The sequence below is a fragment of the Sarcophilus harrisii genome, chromosome 4 (assembly GCF_902635505.1).
Source record: "Sarcophilus harrisii chromosome 4, mSarHar1.11, whole genome shotgun sequence".
Taxonomy (NCBI): domain Eukaryota; kingdom Metazoa; phylum Chordata; class Mammalia; order Dasyuromorphia; family Dasyuridae; genus Sarcophilus; species Sarcophilus harrisii.
The window spans coordinates 306,401,969-306,429,562 of NC_045429.1; the positions used below are offsets into that span (position 1 = coordinate 306,401,969).

Here is a 27,594-nt window from a genome sequence, read left to right on the forward strand (position 1 = left end):
TACAAAAAAAATACACTTAATATCAAATCCCATTTCCTTCATCTTGACATCAACTTCTTGTGATAATTATGGTTCCAACTCTGTGTCCAGACATATGGTTTGCTAAGAATAGCTAGCATTTATATAGAGCCTTAGAGTTCTCAAAGTGCTTTGCAGATTTGTCTTATGTGATCCCCACATCCCTCTTAGAGATAAGTACAATTATTGTTTTGTTGTTCAGTCATTTCATGATTCCATTTGGGGTTTTCTTGGCAGAGATACTGGAGTAGTTTGACATTTCCTCTCCAATTCATTTGACAGATGAGGAAACTGAGGCAAATAGGATTAAGCATCTTGCCCAGGGTTACACAGCTTGTAAGTTTCTGAGGCTGGATTTGCACTAGGAAAGATGAGTCATCTAGGTTGAGTACTTTATTTATTGCACCACTTAGTTATTCCCAGTGTTGTTATTATCATTCCCATATTATAGTTAAAAAAAAAACTGAGGCAAAGAGATGTTAAGTAAAATGCCCAGAGTCACAAAACCAGTGTCCAAGCTCATATTTGAACTTGAGAAGATGAGTCTTCCTAGCTCCAGGCTTGGCACTCTATCCACTGTGCCACTTTAGCTACTCATTTCCCCATTGCACCAAATGATGGGAAGAATATTTTGCCTTCATGATTTAATCTTCATATGGCAGCTGCTTTGTCCAAACTAATTGCCATAGGAAAGATAAGCTAGGTACTATTATCCAGCTAGCTGGCTAAAGATTTGATTAAAAGATTGTCTACCATTAATAAGCCCATTCTTATATTCTGGAATTTAATCTTCATCATATAGGTCAGATATGGCTAGAATGGCAGGTATTTTCATAAATACTGAACAGGACATTGTGACTCACTAAGAAGAAACCATTACCCCCTTGGGAAAGAAATCTTAATCTTATTGTCTACAAGGGAAAATACATTTATTTTAACTTTTAAAAATGATTTTATTTCTCTTGTTTAACAGCATGGCAGTTCTTTGGTACCTGTATTAGTAATGATTTTGGCTTTTTCCACTTTGAAAGACTCCAAGGGTTGCATTTTCTTTTTAATACCATCATCGTTTCTTCTTGTTCTACATTTTATTGAACCATTTCTTGTAAAAAAGCAAAAAAAAAAAAAAAAAAATTAAGGAAATAATAATAGCTAGCATTTATATAGAGCTTTAAGATTTGAGATACACTCTGGATAGGTGATCTCATTTGTTCCTCACAACAACCTGTGAGCCATGATTAGCCCCATTTTATAAATGAGGAAACCTAAGCTCACATAGTAAATGTTTGTGACAGGATTTTAACTCAGCTCTTTCTTATTATCCATGTCTAATGAACAATAATAATAATAATAATAATCCAACATAGTACACTCCTTGTTGGCAAAACCAACCAATCATCAACCATATTTGACATTGTAGACTTCATTTTAAAAAGAGCATTTCATTAATCAATTCTCCAGGACCAAGATTGTACATTATACATCATCAGATTTTGGCTGATTTTTAAAAAGAGGTCAGTATGGCTAGCTTTGTTTACAAATTAGCCAATTGACAAGTATTTGTTCATTTGAGGTATAGCACTGAGATATAAAGACAAAATATCAAGTAGGGTACAGAAACTTTTGTAGATAACATGGTAACAAAATAATTAGGATCTTATGATCATAGATTTAGAACTGGAAGAGAATTTAGAAGTCATCAACTCTAACCCCTCATTTTACAGGTGAGAAAACTTGAGGCCTTGTAAGATGAAGTGACTTACCCAGGGTCTCACAGTTGAGTGGCAGAACTGGGATTCTAGTATCAGGGCTCTTTCAATTATATCATGCTGCCTCCATATTGGTTTCCTTTAGACCAATGCTTGGGTATATGCTGATTTAAAAAATTACAGGTTCTGCTGTGGAAGATCTTAGTACCTAAGAATAGCTAGGTCTTATAGTAAAATACATCCTTGTTCTTTTCCTACAGTATTCTCTCTTACCCAAATTCCATGAAGTTAGGCAACTAATCCCAGCTTCAGTAGAGGCAGCTTCATTAGCAGCCATTCTCGAGAAGGATGCCATTCCTAGTCATTTGACATTCTGGAATACCCTCTGAGACCTACAGCTCCTCAACCACTATATCTGGTTCTTTAAAGGCGAGTAGGAGAAGAGGAGAGACTGGTCTTTTTTGGGACTGTATTCTGTTGGACCTGTACTGAGAAGGCCTTCCCTTGTCATCCAAATAGTCATTCATTTAGTACATTCTGGGGCATCTGCTGTGAATTCATGGTGTCCCATAAAGGAGTTGGTTCAGTTATAGAACTATGGACCAAGGCACAGAATACTGAATGAGAACAGTATACATGACTGTACTTTATCTTCCCTATGTCAGGCTGTCTCCTCCAGGTTTAAGGCTGGTAGGGATGCTGGGCTCATAAAACTGGGATTCATTCATTTCTCTATTTACAATGTAGCTTACCTTTAACCACATGCAATTATGGGCTTCCTCTGGACCACATGAAACCATTTCTGCTGTGGTAACTGTGGTTTTCATCTGTTCCCAAGGGAGCAGGTGGTTTAGGGCCGTGCTTGACTTGCCAATTTCTACTAGGAGCAGTGGTTGTATTCTTCCACCTTCCTCTTCAGATTCACAGGAGTGGCTGGTTCCTTAATAAAGAATCTCTATGGAGAAATAGACAATACTTTATTATAGCAAAGGAAAGGATCTTGGGCTGAACCCACAAGAATTGAGACATTTATAGCTTTTCTGTCCACTTCAGCTTCTTTCATCATTGGAAAGATTTGGTACTATTGTGCTACAAAGGCATTTGGGATATCAGAGTTAATTAAAGTTAGTGGTGAGAATAATTTCCTTTTCCTTTTTGGGGGTGGGGTGGGGTGGGGAGGGAAAGAAGAAGCCATGACTGTGGAATGCTCAGTATCATCATACCATGTTAGTGTCTGCTCTGATGCTGTGTACTCTGTGGTCCTTAGCAAATATTTATTTAATTGAATTAAGTGATGTCTGTATGCTTGTCAGTTGGACTGAGTGGTTTCATCTAGATACTTGTTCTTGTTTTTGTTTGTATCTTTTCCCACTCCACCTCTTATGTTTCATCATCTCCACTTTTCATTGTTGTTGTTCAGTCCATTAGTCTGGTCATGTCCAGCTCTTCATGAGTTGGATCCATTTGGGGGGTTTTCTTCGCAGAGATATATATTAGAGTTGTTTGCTTATTCTATCTTCAGCTCATTTGACAGATGAGAAAACTGAGGCAGGCAAAGTTAAGTGACTTGCTCAGAGTCACACAACTGGAAGCTATCTGAAGTCTGATTTGAACTCAGGAAGATGAGTTTTCCTGACTCAAGACTGATGTATTATTTATTGTACCACCTGCCCCATCCTCATTTTTCACAAAATTTTAGAAATGGAAAAGACACCATGGAGGTCATCTAGCAGATTTGTTATGTGGTGTTTTTATTTTTCCACCACACCTATCTACCTTTTTGAAGTTCTTCTCAACTGGATTTCTTTGTGTTATGCTTGTTTTCCCATTTACATTGTAAACTCTTTGATTAGGGAGGACTTTGTGTTTTATTCCCTTCTATTCCCTCTCTCTTACAGCATCTAGTACTAGGTTCTTCAGTTAAGTGGAGTTTTCTTAGTAACCTAAATCTGAGTGCAATAAAATAAAATATAAGTGTATGGAACTCTGATTTAAATGTTTTTTTTTTTTTTTTTTAACCCTACATCCTCATTAGTCAGTTAATTTATTTCTTAAACACTTCTAGCTGTCAAGCATTGTGCTGGATACTTGAGTATACAATAACAAAAATGAATCAGTCCTTGCTCTTAAGGAACAAAGTTAAAGGTAAAAAGATTAGGTTTGTCAAAGAGAAGAGCTAACATTATTATGGGAGTAAAGGAGCAGAATGTGGGATTGTATCAGGTGATTTAATGATACAGATTAGGGGAGAAGAGAATGCTTATGGCAAATGTCTTCTGTTTTCTTTGTTGTTGTTGTTGTTTTGAATTTTATGTTTTTTAGGTTATACATATAAATTCATTTTTTACATATTTCATACAAGTCATATTGGAAGAGAAAAATCAGAACAAAAGGGAAAAATCCCAAGGGAAAAAAACAAGAAAACAAAGGGTGAAAATTGTATGCCTCGATCTGCATTCAGTCTCTATAATTCCTTTCTTTGGATATGAATGGCATTTTCTATCCAAAGTTTGGATTTCGAATTGCCTTAGATCATTGAATTGCTGAGAAGAGCCAACTCTATTATAGTTATCATCATATAATCTTGCTGTTGCTGTGTCCAATACTTTTCTGGTTTTGCTTGCTTCACAAAGCATCAGTTCATGTAAATCTTTTCAGGCTTTTCTAAAATCAGCCTGTTCATACTTTCTTATAAAATAACAATATTCCATTACTTTCATATACCATCACTTATTTAGCTATTCCTCAATGGACGAGTACCTATAATTTCCATTTTCCAATTCTTTGTCCACAAAAAGAAATGCTACAAACATTTTTGTACATGTGGGTCCTTTTCTCTCTTTTATGATTTCTTTGGAATATAGACCCAGCAGTAGCACTTCTGGGGATCAAAAGGTATGAACAGTTTTATAGCTTTTTAGGCATAGTTCCAAATGGCTCTCCAGAATGACTGGATCAATTTCCAATTCTACTAACAATGTATTAGTGTCCCTGTTTTCTCACATCCCCTCTAACCCTTATCATTATTGTTTTCTGTCATTGATTTCCATTTTCTTTATAGGATGTGAGACAACATTTTCAATTGAGAGAGTTAGAGAAAGGGAGAGGCAGGTGATGGAAGTAATTCAAAATTGGAGTTTGGCAAATCACGAGTTGTGATAAGACAAAAGTGTGAAGGATTGTAGCTATAAAGACAATGTAGAGTTTAACTGTTTTAATATAAGATTAAAACTGGGGAGAGAAGAAAATAAAGAAATGGATATATTGGATCATTTATTATGCATTTTATTTGTGCTAAACACTGTACTAAATGCTGGCTAGAAATAAAGTGAAACACACTCTGATCATAAGGAGTTCCCCATTCAAACTGGGGGAAAACACAGAAAAGCAAATTTAGCCATAGAGAAGATAGAAAAGCTCAAGAGTCCTAAGAGTACAAAAGTTAGCAAAGTGTAGATGTCCTAAGTTTACATAAATAATTAAGATGGGGGAGACTTCAGGGTAGATTGTAAGGAAAAGAAATAGAGTTATTGGTTCCCATCTCATTCAAGCCCCACTAAACAGTCAATCAGTTTTGGCAGAGTGGGTAGGTAAGATAGTAAGGGCAGTCTAATGATGGTAATGACACTTCTCAAATCTTGGATTGGCTTCAGGGCAGTTCCCACAAGTATGGGGGAACAGGTGAGAGACACAGGCAGTTAGGATAGGATGTCCGTTGGGGCTCACTTTTGCTGCTGCTTGGCCTCTTGGATGAGTTCTGGAATAATCCAGGGCAAGAGGAAGGGGCAAGATGAGGGGGGATAAGTTGTCTTAAGTGATGGCAACTCTTCCCATCTCTTAGCCATTGTGGACTATGGCAAGATCCAGTTCATGGTTTTTGCTATATGTGGCTTGAGGATGAGTGGAGGAGAAACTGGGAAGTTTGAGTATTTTCAGGAGCATCAACATGTTTGCTGAACTCCCCTACTATGAGGACAAGAACTAGGAAGGGATGAAGACTGTATGTCAAATACTAAACTTCTTAAGAAAAGGAGGATGAGCTGGGGGCCATTAGAACACACTCATAATGATCTGGATTGGGTGATAAATTTAATCTTTTGAGGTGATTAGGATTTATATACAACTTCTCTGTTATGACTAATTGAATCCCTTTGCCAATTGAAGTGAATCTTACAGGCTTGCTGCCATTTTGGAAGTCACTCTCATTGAGTTGGATTAATTATCACAGAGTATAATAAATGATGAAGTTTATTTTCTTGTTAACTCCTAGTGAAACAAATCTTTTCTGGTAAACAGTAGCTTTGGTTCCACTATTGGATAAGTTCTTTCTCCTAGTACTTCTTTTGGAAAGCACATATCTTCTTTTCCCTAGTCTCCCTCAACAAGAATCCATACAGCTTCAAGTTTTTGCCAAAGTAGTCCCTCTGTCGATGGTCCTGCATGAAAAAGCATAAATCAGTTTCTTAGAACTTCGGTAGCTGACCAATTTCTGCATATTAGAAGCAGCCTATTTTGAGTGTGTTCTTATATAATTAGGAGGAGAAGGAAATCTTGTTTGGCAGACCACACAGGACCAGTAATAAAGTCTATTCCCAAATCTTGTGGTTTGAAGGAGGGTGGTTGGGCGATAATAACTAGTGCTCAAGATTGAATGATAGAAAAAGCAAAAGGAGTCAGCTTTTAGGGTAGCTTTGGAATCAAAAGTATCCATCATAGGTGATCCTAAAGATGCAGGGGGTTTCAAGGAAGAGAAAACCTTTCATGGTTTGTTTTAAATGGCTTCCACCTATCAGGATAGGAGTATTTCCATAAAACTGGACTATTTATTAGATGATGGTTCTTGAGGGTAAAATTTCCAATAATGTCCTGGAGGTCTCTCAGAAATGGTAAATTTGGGGAGTGTCCAACTGTTATGGTGGAAGCTATTCTTCCCGTTATGGCATGCAAGCATGCTCTCTAGATAGCATGGTAGATAAGATATTGGCGTCAGGAAGACTTGGGTTGAATTCTATTCAGATACTTATTAGCCATGTGACCTTGAGTAAATCATTTGTCCTTTTGCCTCAATTTCCTCATCTCATCTGTAAACTGAGCTAGAAAAAGAAATGGCAGACCACTCTAGTATCTTTGCCAAGAATACCCCAGATGGGGTCGCCAAGAGTTGGACATGACTGAAAAATGACTGAACAGCCAAGAGAAAGACGTTACATGTTCAAAATGATCTTTCTTTTTAGAGGTTAGAAAATGGCCCAAACCATAATGTCAGAAGTATGAGAGATCTTTAACATTGCATTTAACCCTTCATTTTTTCAGAAGAGCAAACCAAGTCCCAAAGAGGACACATTTCTTGACCTCAGCTTGTAGTTATGTAATGAGTGAATTAAATTATTTACTATTGAGTTATGGCCAGCCAAAGCTTGCAAAGTTCTTAGTAGAATTAGGAAGATAATGCCTGAGTGTTTCAGAAAATTCCAGAAATTCCTCAAGAAAGATCCTTTGTTTTCTGTTATTTGGAGCACATAAGCAGAGATTTTTGGTAACTGATGGAATTCTGATGCCTGGTGTAAGTGGTTTGAGTGAGTAGTGTGTGCTCCTAGCACTTGAGCCTTTCCACACCTTTCCTTGGCTTTGAAGCTTTGTTGAAGTAGATCTTCCTATTACCAGCTTCTTCCCTAAGTCCCACGCTTAAAGGCATGGGACAGAGCAGTATTTGAAACTGCTTGCTGACCTCTGCCTATAGTACAACTGAAAAGCTACTAATTGAATTTTAAAGGGGAATATTAGAATGGAGGCACTAACCAACTGCATAAGAAATCCAAAGAGTTTGTAGGGGAAGGAGCATCTGGCCCTAAAAAAAAAATTTCCATCTTTTCATCCTACCCAGGTTTCCTTGAGGTTCCCTCTAGCCATTCATTGTTGTGATGGATTTTTTTAAGTGGAGGCTGGAACAGACAGAGGAAAGATGGGATTTTAAAGCTATAAAGGATTATCTAGTCTACCTTCACTCTCCCTGTTTTACAGATGAGAAAAGAGGTCCAGTGAAGTAAAGGAACTTATTTATTCAAAAGCAGTTAGTAAGTAGTACAGTCAGGTATTCTGACTCCATATTGAGTGCTCTTTTCATTAAGCCATAGGGCTGAATCACCCATTCTTTCCCTCCTATAGTGGCTGAGACCCAGAACTTCACCATCATTCTGCCTTCCAGAGTTGTTTTAGGTAAATTAATCCTGACAATCACAGAGCCACTGGAAAATATAAATAGCTGAGACAAGTGTTAAATGGAATCTCTATTGTTAATATGCAAGATTGAAATGACCTGCAGCACTAACCGTGGTTAGTTTTTGCTCAGCTACAATTTAAATTTCTTAATCTGTGTTTTGCAAATGGTCCAAGAAACTGTCAGAATCTCTGAAGTATTTCTGCACTAGAGAAGTGTGTTAGAGAGAGAAGGGCAGAAGTAGAAAGCATTCTGTTTCCCAAGGGGCCTTGCTGCTCTTCACTCAGTTTCTCTGGGTACCAGAAGCCCCCAGAAGGATTCTGCTGCTGCTGCCTGCCTGCCTGCAATGTACAGACTGCTGCAGAACTCCAGCAGCATGGCAAGATTGAATAATTAGTCCTCTGCAGGCAAATGCCTCTGCAGATAGAAATGCCTTCCTTGATTGCAAACTAAAACATCCAACTTATGCATGGAGGGATCTTTCTAATTTGTCTTTAATTAATAAAACTGGAAGGAACATCAGAAAAATAACTGGAACTAGAAATAGTCTCTCACTTCTCTCCCACCCTGAAATTTAGGAACCTGGTTCTCTCTTTCTCCCACTGTTCTTTCATTCCTAAACAGCAGACTAGAATAATGAAATGGTTTGATATTGTAGACTTTGAACTAAGTAAGCCTTTGGAGTCTTTCCCTGACAAAGCTTTCCTTAGTAGGTTTTCTTTCTTTAGCCCAGGCAACCAAAAGTGCTCATTAGCCTGTTAGAGCTTAACTTTGAAGGTGGTTTGGGGCGTTTACTTGTAGAAAATGCATACATATATTTTGGTGCATTTTTGTTAAACATGCCCATACTCTTCATCCGTCAGATTCATTATTTTAAATATTTGAACAAAATTCTTTTCACCATTGGAGAAATATAAGTTAGTTCCTGCTTTTCAGGGATCTTTCCATACCAGCACTTCATCTTATCATCCCAGTTACCCAATGCCAAGCTATTCATATTTTACAAGATCCCAGAATTGTTTGTTCATACATTATATTTTGAGTTTTCGGGATGATATTGCTCCTTCTCGTCTTTTTTCTGACATTTGCATAATCAGAAGAGGCCTTGGGAAGTCATTGAAATATATCCTTTCATCCCCAAGCAGCTTTGGCTCTTCATGCCCATCACGCAGCTTAAACGAGTTTTTCATTTGAATTTTGCCATCCTCCATGAATCTCCAAACACCACTGAGTCAGTTCCTGGAACTGTCGACTACAAAGCTTCAACTCTGTGGTGTCAGCTCTTTAATCCCACTAGAATCAGTGTCTCAGTCATCCAAGGTATATGGATGTATGTGATGTATATAGGAAACCTGAACCATTTAACTTAACTTTCTTTTACTTCCCTTCTCTTCCCCACCCCCTTTCTTTTCCTTCCCTGCTGTGATCTTATCTTTTCAGGGGATGTACTCTTCCAGATGGCAGAAGTTCACAGACAGATTCAGAATCAGTTAGAAGAGATGGTGAGTATCAAGTTTCCCCTGGCTGGACTCTCCCTGAGAGAGGGTAGATGGGTCAGATGCCTATGGGGACACAGTAAGCAAGCTGAGGCTCAGAAGATGACCTAACAGTTTGTTGGGCCATGGATGTTCTTTGTAAAATAACCCAATCATGGACTGCTGTCAAGAAGATGTAGAAATATAGCTGAGCCTCTTTGCTAGAAAGAGAAAGCCAATTTAGCAGACAGTGGAACCCAAAGAAAATAACATGTGGGATGGAGAGAAAGGCCTGGTGAGAAATGTTATTGTCTGGAGTGAGGGGGTCACTCCTCCCACTATTTATACATTGGAGGTATTTCTCACAGTTAATCAGTGTCTCAGTGGAGTCGCTGGCACTGTAGTGGGGAGAGAAGACTGTCTCCATTTTTATCCATGTGAAATCAAGCCATTTAAACTTGGTTGATAAATGCTGAAACCTTGTCTCCTGCTCACTTGTGTGTTTTCCAAGCAGTCTCCTTGGCTCCATATGGGTCTCCATCTGTCTCCCTAAGTTCATCAGCTGATCTTTCCTTATCTATCTAGACAAGAATAAGCTCATCTTTCAAAACTGGATTGGGCTATCTTCAAGAAAATTATTTGGCTTAAAAAAAAAAAGGCCTATGTCTTGGTTGGCTCTGTGATTTATCTGTTGTTTTTATTTTCTCGGTTTTGTCCCAGTAGATGAGCAGGCAGGTGACTTTTCTCATCACCAGGAAATATTTGCTTAGACTTGACTCCTAAGGGAATGCTTCAATGTTTTCTTTCTTATATTTAGCTGAAGTCTTTTCACAATGAACTACTCACACAGCTGGAGCAGAAAGTGGAATTAGATTCCAGGTACCTAAGTGTAAGTAAACTATATTCTCCTAGTTTTTTCCCTCTCTGTCTCTCTCTGTCTCTCTCTCTCTTTCTCTTCTCTCTCTCTCTGTCTCTCTCTGTCTGTCTCTCTCTTTCTCTTCTCTCTCTCTCATCAGATAATCATGTGTATTTTCTGAGGTTCCTTGACACTCTTTATTTTTAAATCCTTCCCCCAGTCTGAAGGTTTCTCAACTTCCTATGAGCTTCCCATACAGGTGGGTTCCACCTTGACCCTCCTAAAATTCTTGCCTGTTTGAAACCAAGTACCTGTAGTGTAATCCTGGTTGTAATTTTGTGGGTCAAAACATCCAAGACTCTACCTTGTTTTGATTCCGGTGCCCCCCTCCTGCTCCCACCTTTGGCGGCTTTTTTTTCCTTCCAATAAAGCTCATTGAATTATTTGCCTGTTCTTTATACCCACCAGTCATTTGCTCTTAACCTTCTGTGGTCTCATCTAGTTTTCCCCTTGCCATTTCCTTGTTCTTTCCCCTGTCTCCTCCCCCTCCCAAACCAGTTCCTAATACAAGGTTGCTGGTGTGAGACCTTTTATTCATCGTTGTTGCAAAGAACTTAATAAGAAATATTAGTCACCTTTAGTAGTATGAGATAAGATTTCCAAGGTGACAATATTCAATGTAGGATGCTGATCTGAAGGACAGGTGATTGAATGCAGCAGGCATTTTGTTAAGCACCTATTATATGCCAGGCACTGGGGATAAAGAGTTCTCCCAAGAACTTGACATTCTACTGAGGAGGAACAACTAAATACTGAGAGGAAAATATAACATATCTAAAATTAATACAAGAAAATTTTTTTTCAGTGGAGGAGGGGTGAAATCTAGCAGGGAAGAGGATCATTAACAACTCTGAGAATCTTATAGGAAGTGAGCTAAGCCTTAAAGGAAGGATAAGGTACCAAGAAGTCATCCCTCTTAGCCATTCATTCATCCAGTGGCAGAATTTTGAAGATGAGAATATTTGAAATTCTCTTGAAAGCCATATATAAACTGTGATCCCCTTCTTCTACTTATGTTGCCTTGCAGCTGAACAGACTACTTTTCCTAATGATCTGTAGGGCCCCAGGCATTAGCTGCTGACCACAGAGAGAGGGGAGAGGATGCTGGATGGGAAGTGGTCTTTAGGAGCCAAATCCTTATCTGATCTGCAGAGAGCCAATGCTGGACTACAAAGGGATCATTGTTTTTTGTCATCTGTTCTCAGGCTGCACTTAAGAAATACCAGACAGAGCAAAGGAGCAAAGGGGACGCACTTGACAAGTGTCAGGCTGAGCTGAAGAAACTCCGTAAGAAGAGCCAAGGGAGTAAAAACCCTCAGAAATATTCCGACAAGGAGCTGCAGGTAGGTTTTCTAGCTTCTCACTGGCCTCTCAGGTATCTTGCCAGGGAACTCTGGAGTGGCATTTTGGGTTATGGTTCTTGAAGGGATTATTCTTTTGGAAAATAACCTGATTCTCATTGGTTCTTCCTTGGCTGGTGGAATTTTTTACCTCTTTCCAGTATGCAGATGAAGAGAAGTAAAAGAATGATTAAATTATATTTTTTTTCTTTTCTTTGGACACAGATGACAGGGAAGTTGACTATTTTTCATGTGATCAGGTAGACCAATTTCAGACATACAATTAAATTGATTTTTGTTGTCATTGAAGGAGCTGGTCTTCCAGCATTGAATCAACTATATTTGATGATCACCTTCCTTTCTCTTGTTTGATGAAACCCCTCCTTATCTCTTCTTTAAGAGGCCTTGTGATTATACTTTCTATTCACCGGAGCTGAAAAACCAAATGAAATCTTTCTGCCCTGTGCATTTTGGATTCAGAAACACAAGAAAGACCACAGACTGTTTTTATAATCAGGTTTTGATTGCACACCCACAGAACTGCGGCCTTTGAGCCCTTAGGCAGGCAGACTGCAGTGCTGTGGACAAGAGTGGCGTTGGCAGCTCCTGCAGTACGATGCAGATGGTACCGAGGTATATTAGAGGAATACCTTTTGGCACTCTTCTTTTCCTAAGGCCCCAGAATTCAAGCTTTTGAAAATGAGCCCCAGACAATGTGTCTGCTTGATACATTGGAAAATACAAGTCAGTAACTTTAGGGGAGACCTCCTTTCCCTCCCAACCTTGAGGGGTAGGGATGAGTATGATAATGGTAAGTTAGTGAATAGTCTACTGCAAGACTCCTGTGAATCTCTTGAAAGTCATTTGCCTCCTCCAGTGAAGGCCTACTTTCTACACTGACTGTGAGGTGACTAGCAAGCTGTGACAAGTATTTCACAGACCTACTTAATGTACTCTCTCTGCTCCTGTGCTTTAGGCCTAATGAAGGGCACTGTAGCACTGGCACATCAGTGCTCCCCTCATCCCTTCCCTGTCACCTAGGGATCCTGTGTCCTACCACTCCCAGGTTCCTTCTCCTTGCCTGCTGAGAAAGAGAGGATTGGCATGTGTCCCTATTCCTAGAACATGGTTAGATTTGGCATAAAGAGCACAGGTAGCCCAAGATTTATGTCAGAGTATTCTGATGGAGAGGACAGGACAGAACATTATCTTAGGGTGCTGGCAGAGATGGAGATTTGGCTCTCCAAACCCACATTCTTCTTGGTGGACTAGGTCCCTGGAGCTGAGATTCTCCTCAATCCCTTCTCTCAGGGTCCCCTTGCCCTTTGAGGGGCAATGAGATTTTTCTAATGCTATTGACTCAAGCCTCATTCTGATGTATTCCCCACACAATGGCAATCTTCAATAATAGCACCTCCCAGGGTGTTTGTGAGGATCAAATAAGATAATATGCGTAAAAGTGTGTAGCACAATGCCTGCTACATAGTAAGTACTTTATAAATGTTATTTTTTTTACTCAATAAACTAATAGAAAAAAGTCACAGAATAAATGTCAGCTCTGACCTATCCCCCATCCTTTACTACTCATTATCAGGTACTTCTAGAACCAAGCTCATCAAAGCACATGCTTTCACCATTGGGCTCTCACTGACCAGTCTGTTCCTACCTTACATAATGGAAACAAACCCCTAGAATTTATATAGGTCTTACCTTCCAAAATCCCCAAAAGGGCTTCACTCAGATCTGGAAGCTTGTCTTTAGCTTCATTGAGTTCTGAGAAGAGACAAAAATGGTGTAATGGAAGGAACCTGAATTTGAGAGTCAGAGGGAGGTGAGTTTGAATCCCAGAACTATTAATTGCTCCCACTGTGCCCTCTTTTCCCTCTTGGGCCCCACTTTACTTGCCTGTAAAACGAGGGGGTTAGGCTACATGAGCTCTGGATTCTGTGGCTAACTAAAGGTCATGAAGGGATGTAGGCCAGAATGCCAACTGCAGAAGAGAAGGCTCAGCTCTTTTATTGCCTTTAAATCAAAGACTACATTGTAATTTTGGTGAAATTTCTCAAGCAGTTGAATTAATTATTAAAGCAGACTTTAAAAGGTGACTCAAAAGGAAATCCATTTAAAAGCAGTGTTATTGGGGGCCATATGTCAATATTGTGGTGTCTGAGGAATAGTGATGCATTTAATAGATTTGTCACAAGTTCTAAAGTAGATATTCACAATCTGGATCCTCAAATGAGGGTAATTGGTGAGGGCAGGGGGATAAGAAAGAAACATGGAAACCAAGCAGTGATTTGAGATACCTTAATATATTAATATAATTTATTGTTGACTTTATTGTTACATACTGCTTTCGGAGTTAAGAAGTGTTTTCTTTATGGTGGTATTGATTAGATTTATTAGATTTAAAGATAGAAGTTATCTTAAAGAAAATCTTTTCCAACCTGCTTTCTTTATAGGGGAGGAAATTGAGGTGTGAAGAAACTGTAATTTACCTAAAGCTACTCGGGTTTGTGGTAGAGCCAAGATTTCAAGTAAGGTCCAGGCCTGACACCAAATCCAGGGAAATTTTATAGGAAATTTTTTATTTCATAATATTTTAAATAAATACTTTATTACATATAAAATACTATGTTTTAAAATTATTCATAAAATATTTTATCTAATAAATGAGGAAACCAAGAATAAAGAAGTTAAGTGGTTTACTGAATTGGTATGTGTCAGAGTTAGAATTAAAGTCCAAGTTTCCAAAAAGTCAGTTTCAGTAATTAAAGATTTTGGGGAGGGGGAGGATGTGGAGAAAGGTGTGATTAGATCACCTGAAAAAGATCTGGGGGTTATAGTGGATTGCAAGCTCAAAATGAGTTAATAATATTACTGCTCTGGCAGCCAGAAAAACTAATTTAATCTTAAGCAAGACTAGGGAGGCATAGTTACAGAATGAAGGAGGGAATAGTCCTACTGCCTGTGTTAAAATAACCTTTGCTGTTGTTAAGTCATTTTCTGTCTTCATGATGGGATTTTTTTTTTTTTTTTTGACAGAAATACCAGAATGGTTTGCCATTTTCTTCTCCAGTCATTTTACAGGGGAGGAAACTAAGGCAAACCCGGGTTAAGTGACTTGCTTAGGGTCACTCAGCTAATATCTGAGGCCAGATTGAACTCAGAAAAAGAGTCTTCTTGACTTCACTCTGTCCATTGGGCCACTTAGCTGCCTGCAGAATATTCTTAAGAATGTTATATTCCATCCTGGCTGCCACATTTTAGGAAAGACATTGATAAATTGGAAAATATTTAAGGGAGGGCAACCTGAATGATGAAGGGTATCATAGGAAGATTAATGGAAGGAGCTGGAAATGTTTAGCCCAGAAAAGAAATAACTTATCACCATCTTCAGATATTGAAAAGGTCTTTGTCTGAAAGAATTAAACTTGTCCTGCCCTAGTGGCCCCCCCTTGCTTCCAGGCACAAATGCAGAATCCTCTGTTTGACGTTAAAAGCCCTTTATAACTAACCTTTCCTACCTTCTTTTTTCTTATACCTGATTCCTTGATATGTTCTCTTTATAGATATCTATATCTATATCTCTTTTATAGATATTTATCTATCTATATATAACCCGAGGCATTTGGGATTAAGTGACTTGCCCGGGGTCACACAGCCAGGAAAATGTTAAGTGTCTGAGGCCATATTTGAACTCAGATCCTTTTGACTTCAGAATTGGTGCTCTATTCACTACACTACCTAGCTGCCCCCAAAATAAATATTTTTAAAAATCACATAAGTTCTGCAAGTAAGAAGCCCGGATCTAATAGAGCATGTGTTGACCCCTATACTCAGGAGCTTCTTAGAATGAATAAGCCCATTCCAGTAACTGTAACTCTATTGAAGCTTTAGCTGAAGGGTTCATATGGTTGTTTTGGGTTAATGGGGCATTTGGTAAAAGTTAGAAGTGGGATGAGCTGGAACAATTCCTTTTCTTTTAAACATTTACAGTTTTTAAGAGCACTTTCTCCTCTTGAGTCATTTATGCATCTGTCATTTGCTCACAGCTTAGTTTCATGTTGTCTGCCTGAAGTTCCTTACAAAGAATAGCTTCCATTTTAGCTAAGAATAAATGATTTCACTTCCCTATCTGGCTCCTCATCTTGTACACTTTAACCTAGCTGCAGAGAGAAAAGGATGGAGTTGGGGAGCTCAGTAACCATGTCTTTGATATGTATATATAAATCAGCTAAGTGAATGTTTGTGATTAGGCCTTCAGGCCTTTATCTTTTTGTCCTAGGAATTTAGAGAATACTTATCTTTTTGGAAGGGGCCTTAGAGTGGTTTTGCAGGCTTAAGGAAGGATGGCCAAACCTGTGGTTTGGTTTCTCTGAGTTTCCATCCCTGGGTTAAAAAGGGAAGTTAGAATTGTTAGTGTGGGATATGGATTATAGGGTTTTATTGGTACTAAGAGGTAAGATTTCCCTTCTGTTACCTTGAAGCTCCTCTGAACTTTATTCCATTTTTTAGCCCAGTCACAAATCTGTAATTGGCTGGCCTTTACCAAAACCTCAGCACAGCAGGGGCTAATATGGTCACTTCTTTGTACTCCCCTTTAAAAATAAACTTAAGGAAAGTGGGAATATCTGTTATCTAAGCAATCAGAAGTGGGGGGAAGGGAAGGATGCAGCATTCCAGCTTTGTCACTTACTGGTCATGTGACTTCTGCTTGTCTGAGCCTCAATTTCTTTATTTGCAAAATGGGGGGAATACTTGTTCTACCTTTTTGAGATTATTGTGAGAAAAATGCTTTGTAAGCCATAAAGAACAGTATAAACAGTGAGCAGCTATTAATATTACCATTTAATGTGATTTGCTCTATCAAACCTAATATAATTTTTGGGGGGAACAGTAACCATTTTTAATATTTTTATCACTACTAAATTGCCCAACACAGTAACATACACTGTTACATCAGTGATGTATATATAGTTGTTCAGTAGCTACTTAAGTGTCTTTGGTAGGAAAGGAATTTCAGGGCAGCATTACCTTGAGTTCTGTTCATCTTTATTTTTCTCCCTTCCTATCTTTTCTTCCCTCTTTTTAAAGGAATTAGGTGGCTCAGTGGATAGGCCTAAAGCCTGGAGATGAGGAACCCTGAGTTCAACTGTGGCCTCAGTTACTTTCTAGCTATGTTATGTAACCTTGGGCAAGTCACTTAACTCTGTTTGCCTTAATCTACTGGAGAAAGAAATGGCAAGTTTCTTGAGTATCTTTGCCAAGAAAACATGAGAAGTCATACATCACTAACAATAAAAATTCTTTTTTGACACTATTTGGCAGTAGATCCTCCCAAGCTGAGATGGAGAAAGCCTTTCAGAGCATCTTAGCAAAACCCATTTTACTTTTTACAAATGAAGAAACTGACCTTTGGGTTTTACCAATTACTCTCATTGAGGTGATTCTTTTTTTGTTTCATCAGAGCTCTCTTGCCACAAATCCTTCCATATTGTAGGGGGCTGCCACTGACTTGAAAAGGTATTGTTTTTGGAAGTAAAGAAGGAACGTTAGATCAGATCATAAATTCTAAGGGCGCTCTTTGGCAGCCTTGGACTAAATCTTCAAACTTTTTGTAAGTTGGTAGAAAAATAGCACCCTTTGGACTTAAGGGTTCTGAACAGACTGATTCTGAGAAGTGTGTTATTTTACCAACTCAAGAGTCCCTTTCTCTTATGTTTTACATGTTTTTTAAACATAGTAGAAAGCTATTATTATAAAGGGCAATACCAACCTCTCAGTCTTTCAAGTTTACAATCTAGGAGTCATCCAAGGCTTCTTATTATCTCTCACCCCTCACTTCCAACCTATTGTCAAGGCTTGTTGATTTCACTTTTGTGATATCTCTCCAATCTACTCCTTTCTCCTATTACTATCTCTCTGGTGCAGGCCCTTATCACCTCATACAGGAACCATTAACAGAACTTACTGGTGGGTTTGCCTGCTCAAGTTTGAATTTGCTCCAATTCATCCTCCCTTCAGACTTTCCTAAAGTGAATGTCTGACCATGTCACCTCCCCTACTCAATAGACTCCTATGGCTGCCTATCACCTCCAGAATGCTCTTTTTGACATTCAAAGTCTTTCATAAGTTAGCTGCTCTTTTTCAACTTTCCAGTTTTCTTACAATTTATCCCCCAACACACATTCTTTGATCTAGTGATGGGAGCTTCCTGGCTATTCTGTGAACAAAGACCTAAGGTCTTTTTCTGATTGTCATGCTTTCCTTCCTCCATACCGACAACTTTTGGCTTCCTTTTTAAGTCCCAACTAAAGCCTCCTTTAACCCTTCTTAACATCAGTACCTCCTCCCTGTTAATTATTTTCTATTTATCCTCTATGTAAATTTGTTTGCATGTTGTCTTTCTCATTAGGCTGTAAACTCCTTGAGGGTAAGGCACTGTTGTTTGTCCTTTTTTGTATTCCCAATGCTTAGCACAGTACTTGCATGTACTAGGTGCTTAAAAAATATTGATTGATTGAAAACAATGGTGGTTATTGGGAGGACACCAGAGAGGCTTAAAGATTACCATAGAATCCTGAAAGATTTTTTTTTTTTAAATAAATTACTGACAGGACTTGTTCCCTTTCTGTCTGTCTCCCCTGTTCCCACTACCACCTCTTCCACTTTTCTGGGGAAGAAGGCCTCTCTAGGCCGTATGACATGAATAGCTTGTCTTTCTTCTTAATGCAGATTTTTGTCTTGGGGCATAAAGGCATTGGCAGAGATCCTGGTAGTTAAGAGGAAATGGGCATCCTTTGAATCACTTTTCTTCTGCCTTTCTCTTACTCTAAAGAGGCTGAGAATTTCAGTGTAACCAGTTAAACATTTAGATTTTGGCTTCTATAGAATGTTAATCACCCGTTTCACTAGGATATAGTCAAGCTAGATGCCGCAGAAAGAAACCCATCTCCTTTTGTCTGTAATGATGGTATTTTCAGCAGTGGCCTGAAAAACAGCTTCAGGAATCAGACTTGGAGTTTTTATACCTAAGAGCTCTTTATACCTTCTATTCATTTCTCCACTTGTCCACTGAGATGGACCGAATTGGGATTTTAGGAACAAATACTGGCCTCCCCTGACCTCAGGAAGTGAGACAGGGAGGAGGAAGGGAAGTGCAGCATTGTCTTTGGGAGAATGGAGACTTCTGAGGCCTATGGTGGTTAAAATACATTATCTCAGTCAGATTAAGAAATAACAGAACCACAGGAGGAATATAGGCTGTGCTACTGTCTTTTTGCTGCTATTTCAAAGGAAATTAAAAAAAAAAAATCTGGCCATTTTCTGAGATATGGTGCTCAGGACAGTTGGTGGTGGTTAGTCATTTTTCAGTCATGTTCCACTATTCATAATATCATTTGGGGTTTTCTTGGCAGAGACTGAAATGGTTTGCCATTTCCTTTTATTTTATAGAGGAGGAAACTGAGGCAAACAGGGTTAAAGTGCTCAAGACACTTTCCCCAAATTGAGCTTTAAGCCTAGGGCTGATAAAACTCCATCATCTGGCCTCTCTTCCTAAGACAGATGGCACATGGATAGAATGTTCAGCCTACATTTAGAGGGATCTGAATTCAAACGTGGCCTCAGACACTTAATGGGATGTGTCACCCTGATCAAGTCACTCTCCTGCTATCTATCTCAGATGGAAATCTTCCTCATGTGGGAAATGAGGATAATAATAGCACCTGCCTTCCAGTGAATATAAAATAATATTTATAAAGCACTTTGTAAACTTTAATTACTGTATAAATCTTGTCCTCCTTTTCCTCTTCTCTTCCCTTTTTTCTCCATACTTCCTTCTTCCCTGTTACCCTTCCCTCCCCTCAGCAAGTAAAGGGTGAGAACAGGTTGAGAAACTAGGTTCTTAGAAGTACTGGAAATTTTTTTTCTTCTTTAGATATTATTTTATGTTTTCCCTGCTCCTCCCTTTCAGTTTTTCTTTCCTAGATTGGTTAGTGGGCCAGCAGGGAATTTAGGAGATAATGTGGTTGAATGATTAAAACAAGCCATACGGTGGATTGCTAAGAAAGCTCAGCTGGCCTGTTGTACCATAACATAGCTATAGGCTATGTGCCTATAGCAGTTCATGGTGCCAATTGCCAGTCTTTCAGCACCTCAGGGATCTTCTCATCCGGTTAAGAGACAATTTGAAGTTTGGTCTTGATTAGCTGTATTTATGTATGTGTGTATATACCTATATGTGTGTGTGTGTGTGTGTATACACACACACACACACATATGCATATATTTATACACACACACACCATTATTCCCTTCATTTGGTGCCTTCATATCTCAGAAAGCCCATGTTTACAAGATTATATTTATCAAATTTCATTGGTTGCAGACATCTTTCACGGGGCTTAAGGATGTTAGTCTTTATGTGTCAAGTATTTCTTATTCTTTGTTCTTAATCTGAGGTTGTTTTCTTAGATGAAATTGTTGTGGTCACCTGGCTTTCTTTCAGCACCAAGTATGGAATTCAACACTAGCACTATGGATAATGTAGCACTTTTATGGTTGACAGAGTCCTTGCCTTAGAATAATACTGTGGTTTATTGAGTGAATGAAAGGTAGACAAAAAAAGTATTATTCTACCTTTCTGGTTCATGAGGAGGCTGAAACTCAAGAGTGATTAAGGGACTGGCTTAGGCTCACTCACCATGGTTCAGTGGGAACATAGTGGCCTGGATTCAAAGCCTGCCTCTGACATTTATTAACTGTGTGACTTTTAGCAAGTCACTTAACTGTTCTCTCCCTGCCCCTGCCCCTGCCCCTGTCTCCCAAAACCCAGTCCAGCACTAAAACCACTGTCATTTATTTATAAGTAAAAAGAGATGAGTTTCTTATATCTTAATTCCTTACCTGTACAATGAAGACACAGTATGGGGCAGCTAGGTAACACCTAGTAGATACAGTATCTGGCCTAGCATCAGGAAGACTTAAGCTTCTGAGTTCAAATTTGGCCTCAGACACTCACCGGTTATAGCTGTGAGACTCACTTAAACCTGTCTGCCTCAATTTCCTCATCTGTCAAATGGGCTGGAGAAGGCAATAGCAAACTGCTTCAGCATATTTGTCGAGAAAATCCCAAATGGGGTCACAAAGAGTTGGGATATGACTCAATAACAGCAAGAGCAATAATCCTACAATGAGGGAATTGAATCACCTGAGTGTTGGAGTCAGGTTTTAAACAGACTTCCTCACCACAAATCAGTGCTTTCTTTCCCTCCGCTTTCCCTTTTATGCTCTCTTAATATGTGCCCCAGAATTTTATGCCACTTTTGGGGGCTCCAGTGAGACAATAATAATTCCAAGATGAAATATCCAGAGTAACAAGGTAAACAAAGGGTATTGGGGGTGTGTGTGTGTGCAGCTAATACTTTGTGCTGATCAGAAACATCATCTCTGCCTAATGAGCTTCTGTGGATGACTTCTCATTGGGAGCTTTTCTGTGCCCAGACTTTGCACAGGTACTCAGTGCATTGGTGTGGCTAGCGTATGTGTGTGTACTTTCTATCTCTCTTCCCCTCAGCCTCCCCTCACTGTGCTATATATAAGGTATCAAGATGCTACTTGAGTTTAATTGTAGTTTTTGTTCTGAGGGGCAGGGAAGTTGAGGTAGTAATGAGGCAACATAGGTTTAATACTTGATTAGATTGAAATCGGGTTTCCTTTTTCTCCTTGGGTCGTAGAGGTAAAATCGGATTCCCTGACTGTATGTTTTGCTTCCCCTCAATTATTACCAGGTCAGATAGCCTGCCGTTTCTATGTACTAATCATAATTGAGGCTTTTTGCTTTTATATTCCCATAAGAAGAATTAATTTTAATTATAGGTCAGGAAATAGTAGTTTATAAGCTTTTTTTTTTTTTTTTTTTGCTTCTAACTAGGACAGAAAGTTTTTTTTTCTTTTAAACTATGAAAGTTAAAAGGAAAAATACTAAGGTTAACTAAAGACTTTTTAACCACTTGCCTAATTATAAGTACTTTGTATAAGCCACAACACAGTAATTTTCATCTCTTTTTTTTTGGTTTGTTTTTGTTTGGAATTGTCATTTTATTAGTATAGAAAACTGGTGAAGAAAGTTCTGAGCTGAGCAATACCTGTTCTGTACTTTAGAGTCTTAGAATAGTTATTTCAAGAACTGAGGTTAAGTGACTACTAGATTGATGGTTAATGATATATATATATATATATATATAATTATATATGATCATTAACCGTCAATCTATCTATAATTCATCATGATTGCCTTTAAACCCCCTACTGCTCATAGCAGATAGTTGATGAATGTTTTGAAAATCAAATTCTAATTTTTATTCCTCCTGCTACTTGCAGTTTGTTATCAATCCTCTAGCTCTGGCATCCCAGTATATCACTAGCCAATCACTCAATCGGCAAATATTTATTAAGCATCTGTTACATGCTAGGCACTGTACCAAATACTGGAGATATAAAAAGAGGCAAAAGACTGGTCTATGTCCTCAAGGAGTTTATAATATAGGAAGCAGCCTTTGTAAGTCAGGATGGAGGTGGGGGGAATTTGTCATTTCTCATTCTGTGGGCAAAAAATCCTCCTACAGTGGGGAAGAGCCTTCTCTCAGGTGTGGGTGAGTCAAACAACACAGGAAAGAATAGAATTTCTGACTGTTCTCATTTCCCATCCTCACAACTTCATATTATGATCAAATATCATCACTTTCCGATATCTTCTCTATCCCTCCCATCATCTCCAGTAGACTGGTGTGGATAGTTGGAAGGAAAATGAAACCTTGGCAGCCACTTTTAATGGATTTTTTGAATTGCCTATCAGCACTCAGATATTCCACTAAGAAGTTTGGTTCATCTTGTCTTTACTAGAAACAGAAGTGTGAAAAATCTTAGAAATTGTTAACGCTTCTGGAACTTGAATCGGATTTTTTAGAGGTGCTTGTTTTGGGTGGAAGGGCTGATTGATGGTACATATGCAGAAGATGATATGAATGGTATTGGGGAAGGTAAGAAGGTAGAAAGAAAGAGGTTAAATAGGAAGTGTAATGGAGTGCCTACACAAGTGTTAATAAGTGAATAGGAGTAAGAGAAGTAAGGGAAGAAATAGAAATGAGATAGCCCCACCGCATTGCAGATAAAGACAAAAGTGAACGTTGTTGACATCTCTTAAGCTCTGTTTTTTTTCCAAAAACCATTCAAATAGTTATTTTTGCTGCAAGTGCCTCTTCAGCTTCCATAACAAATAAGAAGCCTCTGAGATCCCTTTCAACTAGAACCACTATTCCATGAACCTGTAAGATTTAAATGGCTCAGGAACATGGCTTTCAGGAAATGGGCAAACTTACACAATTAATCAGAGGTGACAGCTGGGCTCAGTGATAGTTAGTGGAGATTTTCCAGGACTGGAAAATTTAAAAATAGTTTCAGTTATGGTAGTTATGTCATGTGAATGGCCAGCTTTGCCTTATTTTTCACTATCGAACAGGTTTAAATCAAGAAGAGTTTTTATCATTCATTTGTTCCAGTACTGTCCAACTCATCACAACATCATTTGGGGTTTTCTAAACGAAGATACCAGAATAGTTTGCCATTTCCTTTTACAGCTTGTTTGACAGATAAGGAACTGAGGCAAACTGGGTTAAGTGACTTGCCTGAAGTCACCCAGTAAGTGTCTGAGGCCAAAGCTGAATTCAAGAAAATGAGTCTTCTTATGCCTGATATTTTAATGTAAGGTACATTAATAGCTGGTATTAGATCACACTGGTGTTCATGATTCTTCTGTCCAACTGCCTTGTATTATCTGTTTACATACTATATCCTTCTCTCTCCTCCCCCATGTAAGGTGTCTGAGGGAAGGGACTGTTTTATTGTCTTTATGCCCTTCATCCAGCATAGTGGCTTGCACAGAATAGGTGCTGTTTGTTGGATTCAAATAGCTTTGGGCATTAAAATGAGATGATTGAAAGCAAAGGGATTTAAGAAATTGTTAGGAAGAGTGATGTTAAAGTGTGGTAAGATACTAAAGGATTTAGAATGTTGATTCTGCTCAGGAGCACTGACTCCTTATTATGTGTCTAGAGCTCTCTAACTCATCCTTTCCCCATCATCCTTGTTACTTTCTAGACTTGGTGAGGTTTTTGGACTGACACTGATGAAAATGAGAGGGTGAGAAGGAGAGTAGGTTTTTAGGGGAGAATCCTTAAGAAGTTGGAGAAGAGGAGACATCCTTAAACTAAAAATGATTGCTATTCTAGGTTATCCTTCTTTAGGTTTTGTTTTGGAGGGGAAGAAGGTTAGAGGCATTGGATTAGAAGGAATTTCGAAGAATCGTGAAGGATAGTGAAGAATGGAGGAAAAGAAAGAAAATGGGGAAAAAGTGAGGGACAAGAGCAGCCTAACTTATTGGCTGGGAAATATTAGCCTGGCCTTTAGCTTGTTATTTTTAAAAAATATTTATTTTTTTGGATCCAGCAGACACATTCTACCAACAAAACCCTCCCCGCCAACAAAATATATCCTCCCAAAGTTAAGCAAAACTGTCTTTCCACTTTTATCATTTTCCATTTGTTAAGCGAAAGGCAGGTTGTATACTTTGACTTTTAATAATTTGGTAAAATTGTTATCCAATATATTTGACTTGGGGTTTGTTGCTGTTTGGTTTTGTCTTTGTTTACATTTTTGTATTTGTGAATATTATTTTCAGTGCAACAGATATTAAATGTTGTGTGCCAGGTACTCTGCTGAGTTAATAAATGAAAGAATATTATTTATCAAAGAGCATCCAATGTGCCAAACTCTATGCTGATCACTAGGGATACATGTTGTTTGTTCTTCGTTCTGAAAGAGGACTATGACATCAGAGAGGTAATGCCATGACATACAAGTGAAATGGTTTAAATGAGAGAGGACTGTGTGAGGTCATCTGCCTCATTTTCTTCTTCAGAACCATCTGGGACCAGCGGCCAGATATAGATCAGGATAACTGGAGATGGCCCTGGATGAAATGGGCTACAACTTTAAAAAAAAAAAAAAAAGACTGTCCCTGCCCTCAAGAAGCTTACATTCTGAAGGTGGAAATTGCACACATAAAAGAAGCATGGTAGGAAAAGTTATGGCTGTATTAAGTGGGGCCATAGGGGAAAAAGTCTGACACATCTCAACCAAATACTAATGGCCAAGTTATTTTGATTGTGGTTCATGATTTTAGAAAAGGGAGATGGAGGGATTGGAGGGAATGAAAACTTTTCTAAAATAATTTTTACAGAGAGGCAATCATGAGTCAGGAGAGTGGATCCCCTGGGGACAAAGTTCCTCCCATGTAACATTTAAGGCAATAAAACTTGTTCTTACCATATGTATAGTCTCTGGTCTGGGTGAGGTGCTGGGGATACAGTTCTACTCTCTAGAAGCTATGGCAGGGCCAGCCAATCTCTGTCTTTTTCAGGGCTTTCCATATGAGGTCTGGTTTCTCTATTCTCCACAACCTATATGTATAAAGATACAACTTTGCTGCTTGGAATTTTTTCTTAATTACAAGTGCTATCCTTCTCCTTGCTTTAAGGAATAGAATTTAATCAATATGGCATATGCTATGGAATGTGTATGTACATACAAGGTACACATGTGGCCCAATGCTCTTGTCTGTCCCAACTCCCATTTGTAGTGAGGAGTTTGACCCCCTAGAGTAAAGGTGAAGGAATGTTTTTTTGTTTTTTTTGTTTTTTTCCTGTTTGATAGCTTTTGAGCCCTTGTCAGTATGCTTCCCATCATTACATGTTATCACCAAGTCAGCCAGACTTAATTAGCTATGAGGGGGTATTTTCTAAAGTGATATAGTAAGAATTATTAGTCTGAAATACCACTACACCACTGCTTCCCCCACTTTCAGGTATTTGATAACTCTTCAAAAAATACAGAGTCCAAAGGAAAGTGGGCTTTGACATGTAGCAGAGGGCTTCCTAAAAATTCTTTTGATAGAATCCCCAACAAGTTTCCCTTTAGATATACGCATTTTAGCTTCCTTGCTGAACTCCTTGTATAATCTTAAATATGCTTTCTTCATCTTCTTCTGTTTGTTCTTAGCTCACAGTGCAGATGCTTTTATCCGGCACTGTAGTTCTGGAGACTGCTAGACTGATGAAAAAGTGCAAATTGTCCAGAAATTTTAAAGCTCTTGAGGGTTTCCTCTGACTAAGACTAAGAGGCTCTCTCTTCTTCTCTCCTCTCCTTTCCTTCCTGCCCCCCAAGCTATTCCTTTTCTGAAGTTTGACTGAAACATTCTCTTTTGGCTTAATATATCTCAAATCTCTCAGGTCTAAACTGGTTTGGTATTTTATAGATGACCCATAGGGTCATCTCTAAAATCTTCCTCAGCCAACCTAAACATACTTTCTATGCATTGTCATTCTAAGAGCTTTTTTCCCCACTTAACCTAAAACAGGACTTTTAAACTTTTTTTATATCATAGATCCTATTAGCAGTATGGTGAAGCTTCTGGATCCTTGGATCCAGAATATTATGGATACTTAGGTGTGTGCATATATGTATGAATATAAAAATATGTACACATATGTACATATGTATTCCCTTGTAGAATGAGAGTACTAAAAAAGGGTCTCTCATTGCTCCAACTGCGATTTTGCAGTTTGGAGTATTTTTGGAATATTTTAAAGTGCATATAAAATTAAATACTTAATATTACAGAGGAAATCAATGATATTGAAGTACCATTATCAAAATACTAAAAGTTTCAAGATTACAAAGCCTTTGATGGTCTGTGGACCCCAGGTAAAGAGTTTCTGATCCAAAGCTATTTACTAAATGACTCAATAGAGATGTGTTTTTATCTGGTAAAAATATCAGCTGTCAAATTCATCTTTCTAAAGCTTAGATCTGATTTAATACCTTCTCTGCCAGCCCCATTCAATCAACTCCCTAATGTCTCTAGAATCAGATATGAAATCCTCAGTTTCATTTTTAAATTCCTTCAAAACATGGGCCCTTCCTACTTTTCCAGTCCTTTTACACCTTATTTCACACACTCTGTGATCCAGTGACACTGGCCTCTTTTGGCTCCCATTTTTCAGCTTGTTTGTACCGTCTATTCCCTATGCCTAGAATTCTCTTCTTACCTATCTCTGCCTTCCCTGGCTTCAAATTTCAGCTACCAGATTCTCCAGGAAACCTTTCCTATTCTCCCATTAGATTGTGAGCTCTTTGAAGGCAGGGGGAGGACTTTTCTTTGGTATCCCTAGCTTACCATACATAGTGTCTGGCACCTGGCCACTACTTAATAAATGCTGCCCCTTCATTCATTCATTGATAAACATTTATTAAACCAAGGAGGTCAACTGACTTAGCCTTTTGACTTAGCACATTACTATGTGCTTAATAAATGTTTGTTGACTGACTGACTTGATTTACTCAATCATCCACTCCCTTTATATATCACTAATACTGATAAGTAAGGCTTTTCCCCCTTGTAAGGATCTCTGTGTACTGTAAGTTTGCTCTCCCTCCCTGTGGAATCTTGAGTTTACGTTTCACACATAGAATCCCAAGGAGAAAAAAAAAATCACAAGCACCTCTTTGTAAGAAGCCTTTGATTCCTCCCTAGAGTGAGTAACCCAAGGCTATGATTCTGACATTTCCCAGATAATTTAAGAAGATAGAATTCTTTGGGAACTCTTGGCATTTATCCTATAATTTTTCCTCTTTTATTCCTTACATGAACTGAGATAATCTTCTGCTGTTTTCCTACTGACTCTGTAGATAAAGTGTCCCATTTGGGGCCAGAGAACCCATAGCATATAATATTATAGATAAAACTTTCCTCATCTTATTGTCAACCAAATCAGGGAATTGTCTACTTTTAGGAGCT

At 38.5% G+C, this 27,594-nt stretch overlaps 1 protein-coding gene across 5 annotated transcripts in view; it reads left to right on the plus strand.

Moving 5' to 3' along the window:
• The window catches only part of BAIAP2 (BAR/IMD domain containing adaptor protein 2), a 173,018-nt gene that overhangs the window by 90,905 nt on the left and 54,519 nt on the right, over nucleotides 1-27,594 (plus strand). For all 5 annotated transcript variants that reach the window (XM_031965612.1, XM_031965610.1, XM_031965613.1 and 2 more), the window contains exons 4-6: nucleotides 9,385-9,446; nucleotides 10,237-10,308; nucleotides 11,541-11,678. In XM_031965612.1, the coding sequence (XP_031821472.1) occupies nucleotides 9,385-9,446; nucleotides 10,237-10,308; nucleotides 11,541-11,678 (272 nt within the window). The remainder of the gene's footprint in view (nucleotides 1-9,384; nucleotides 9,447-10,236; nucleotides 10,309-11,540; nucleotides 11,679-27,594) is intronic.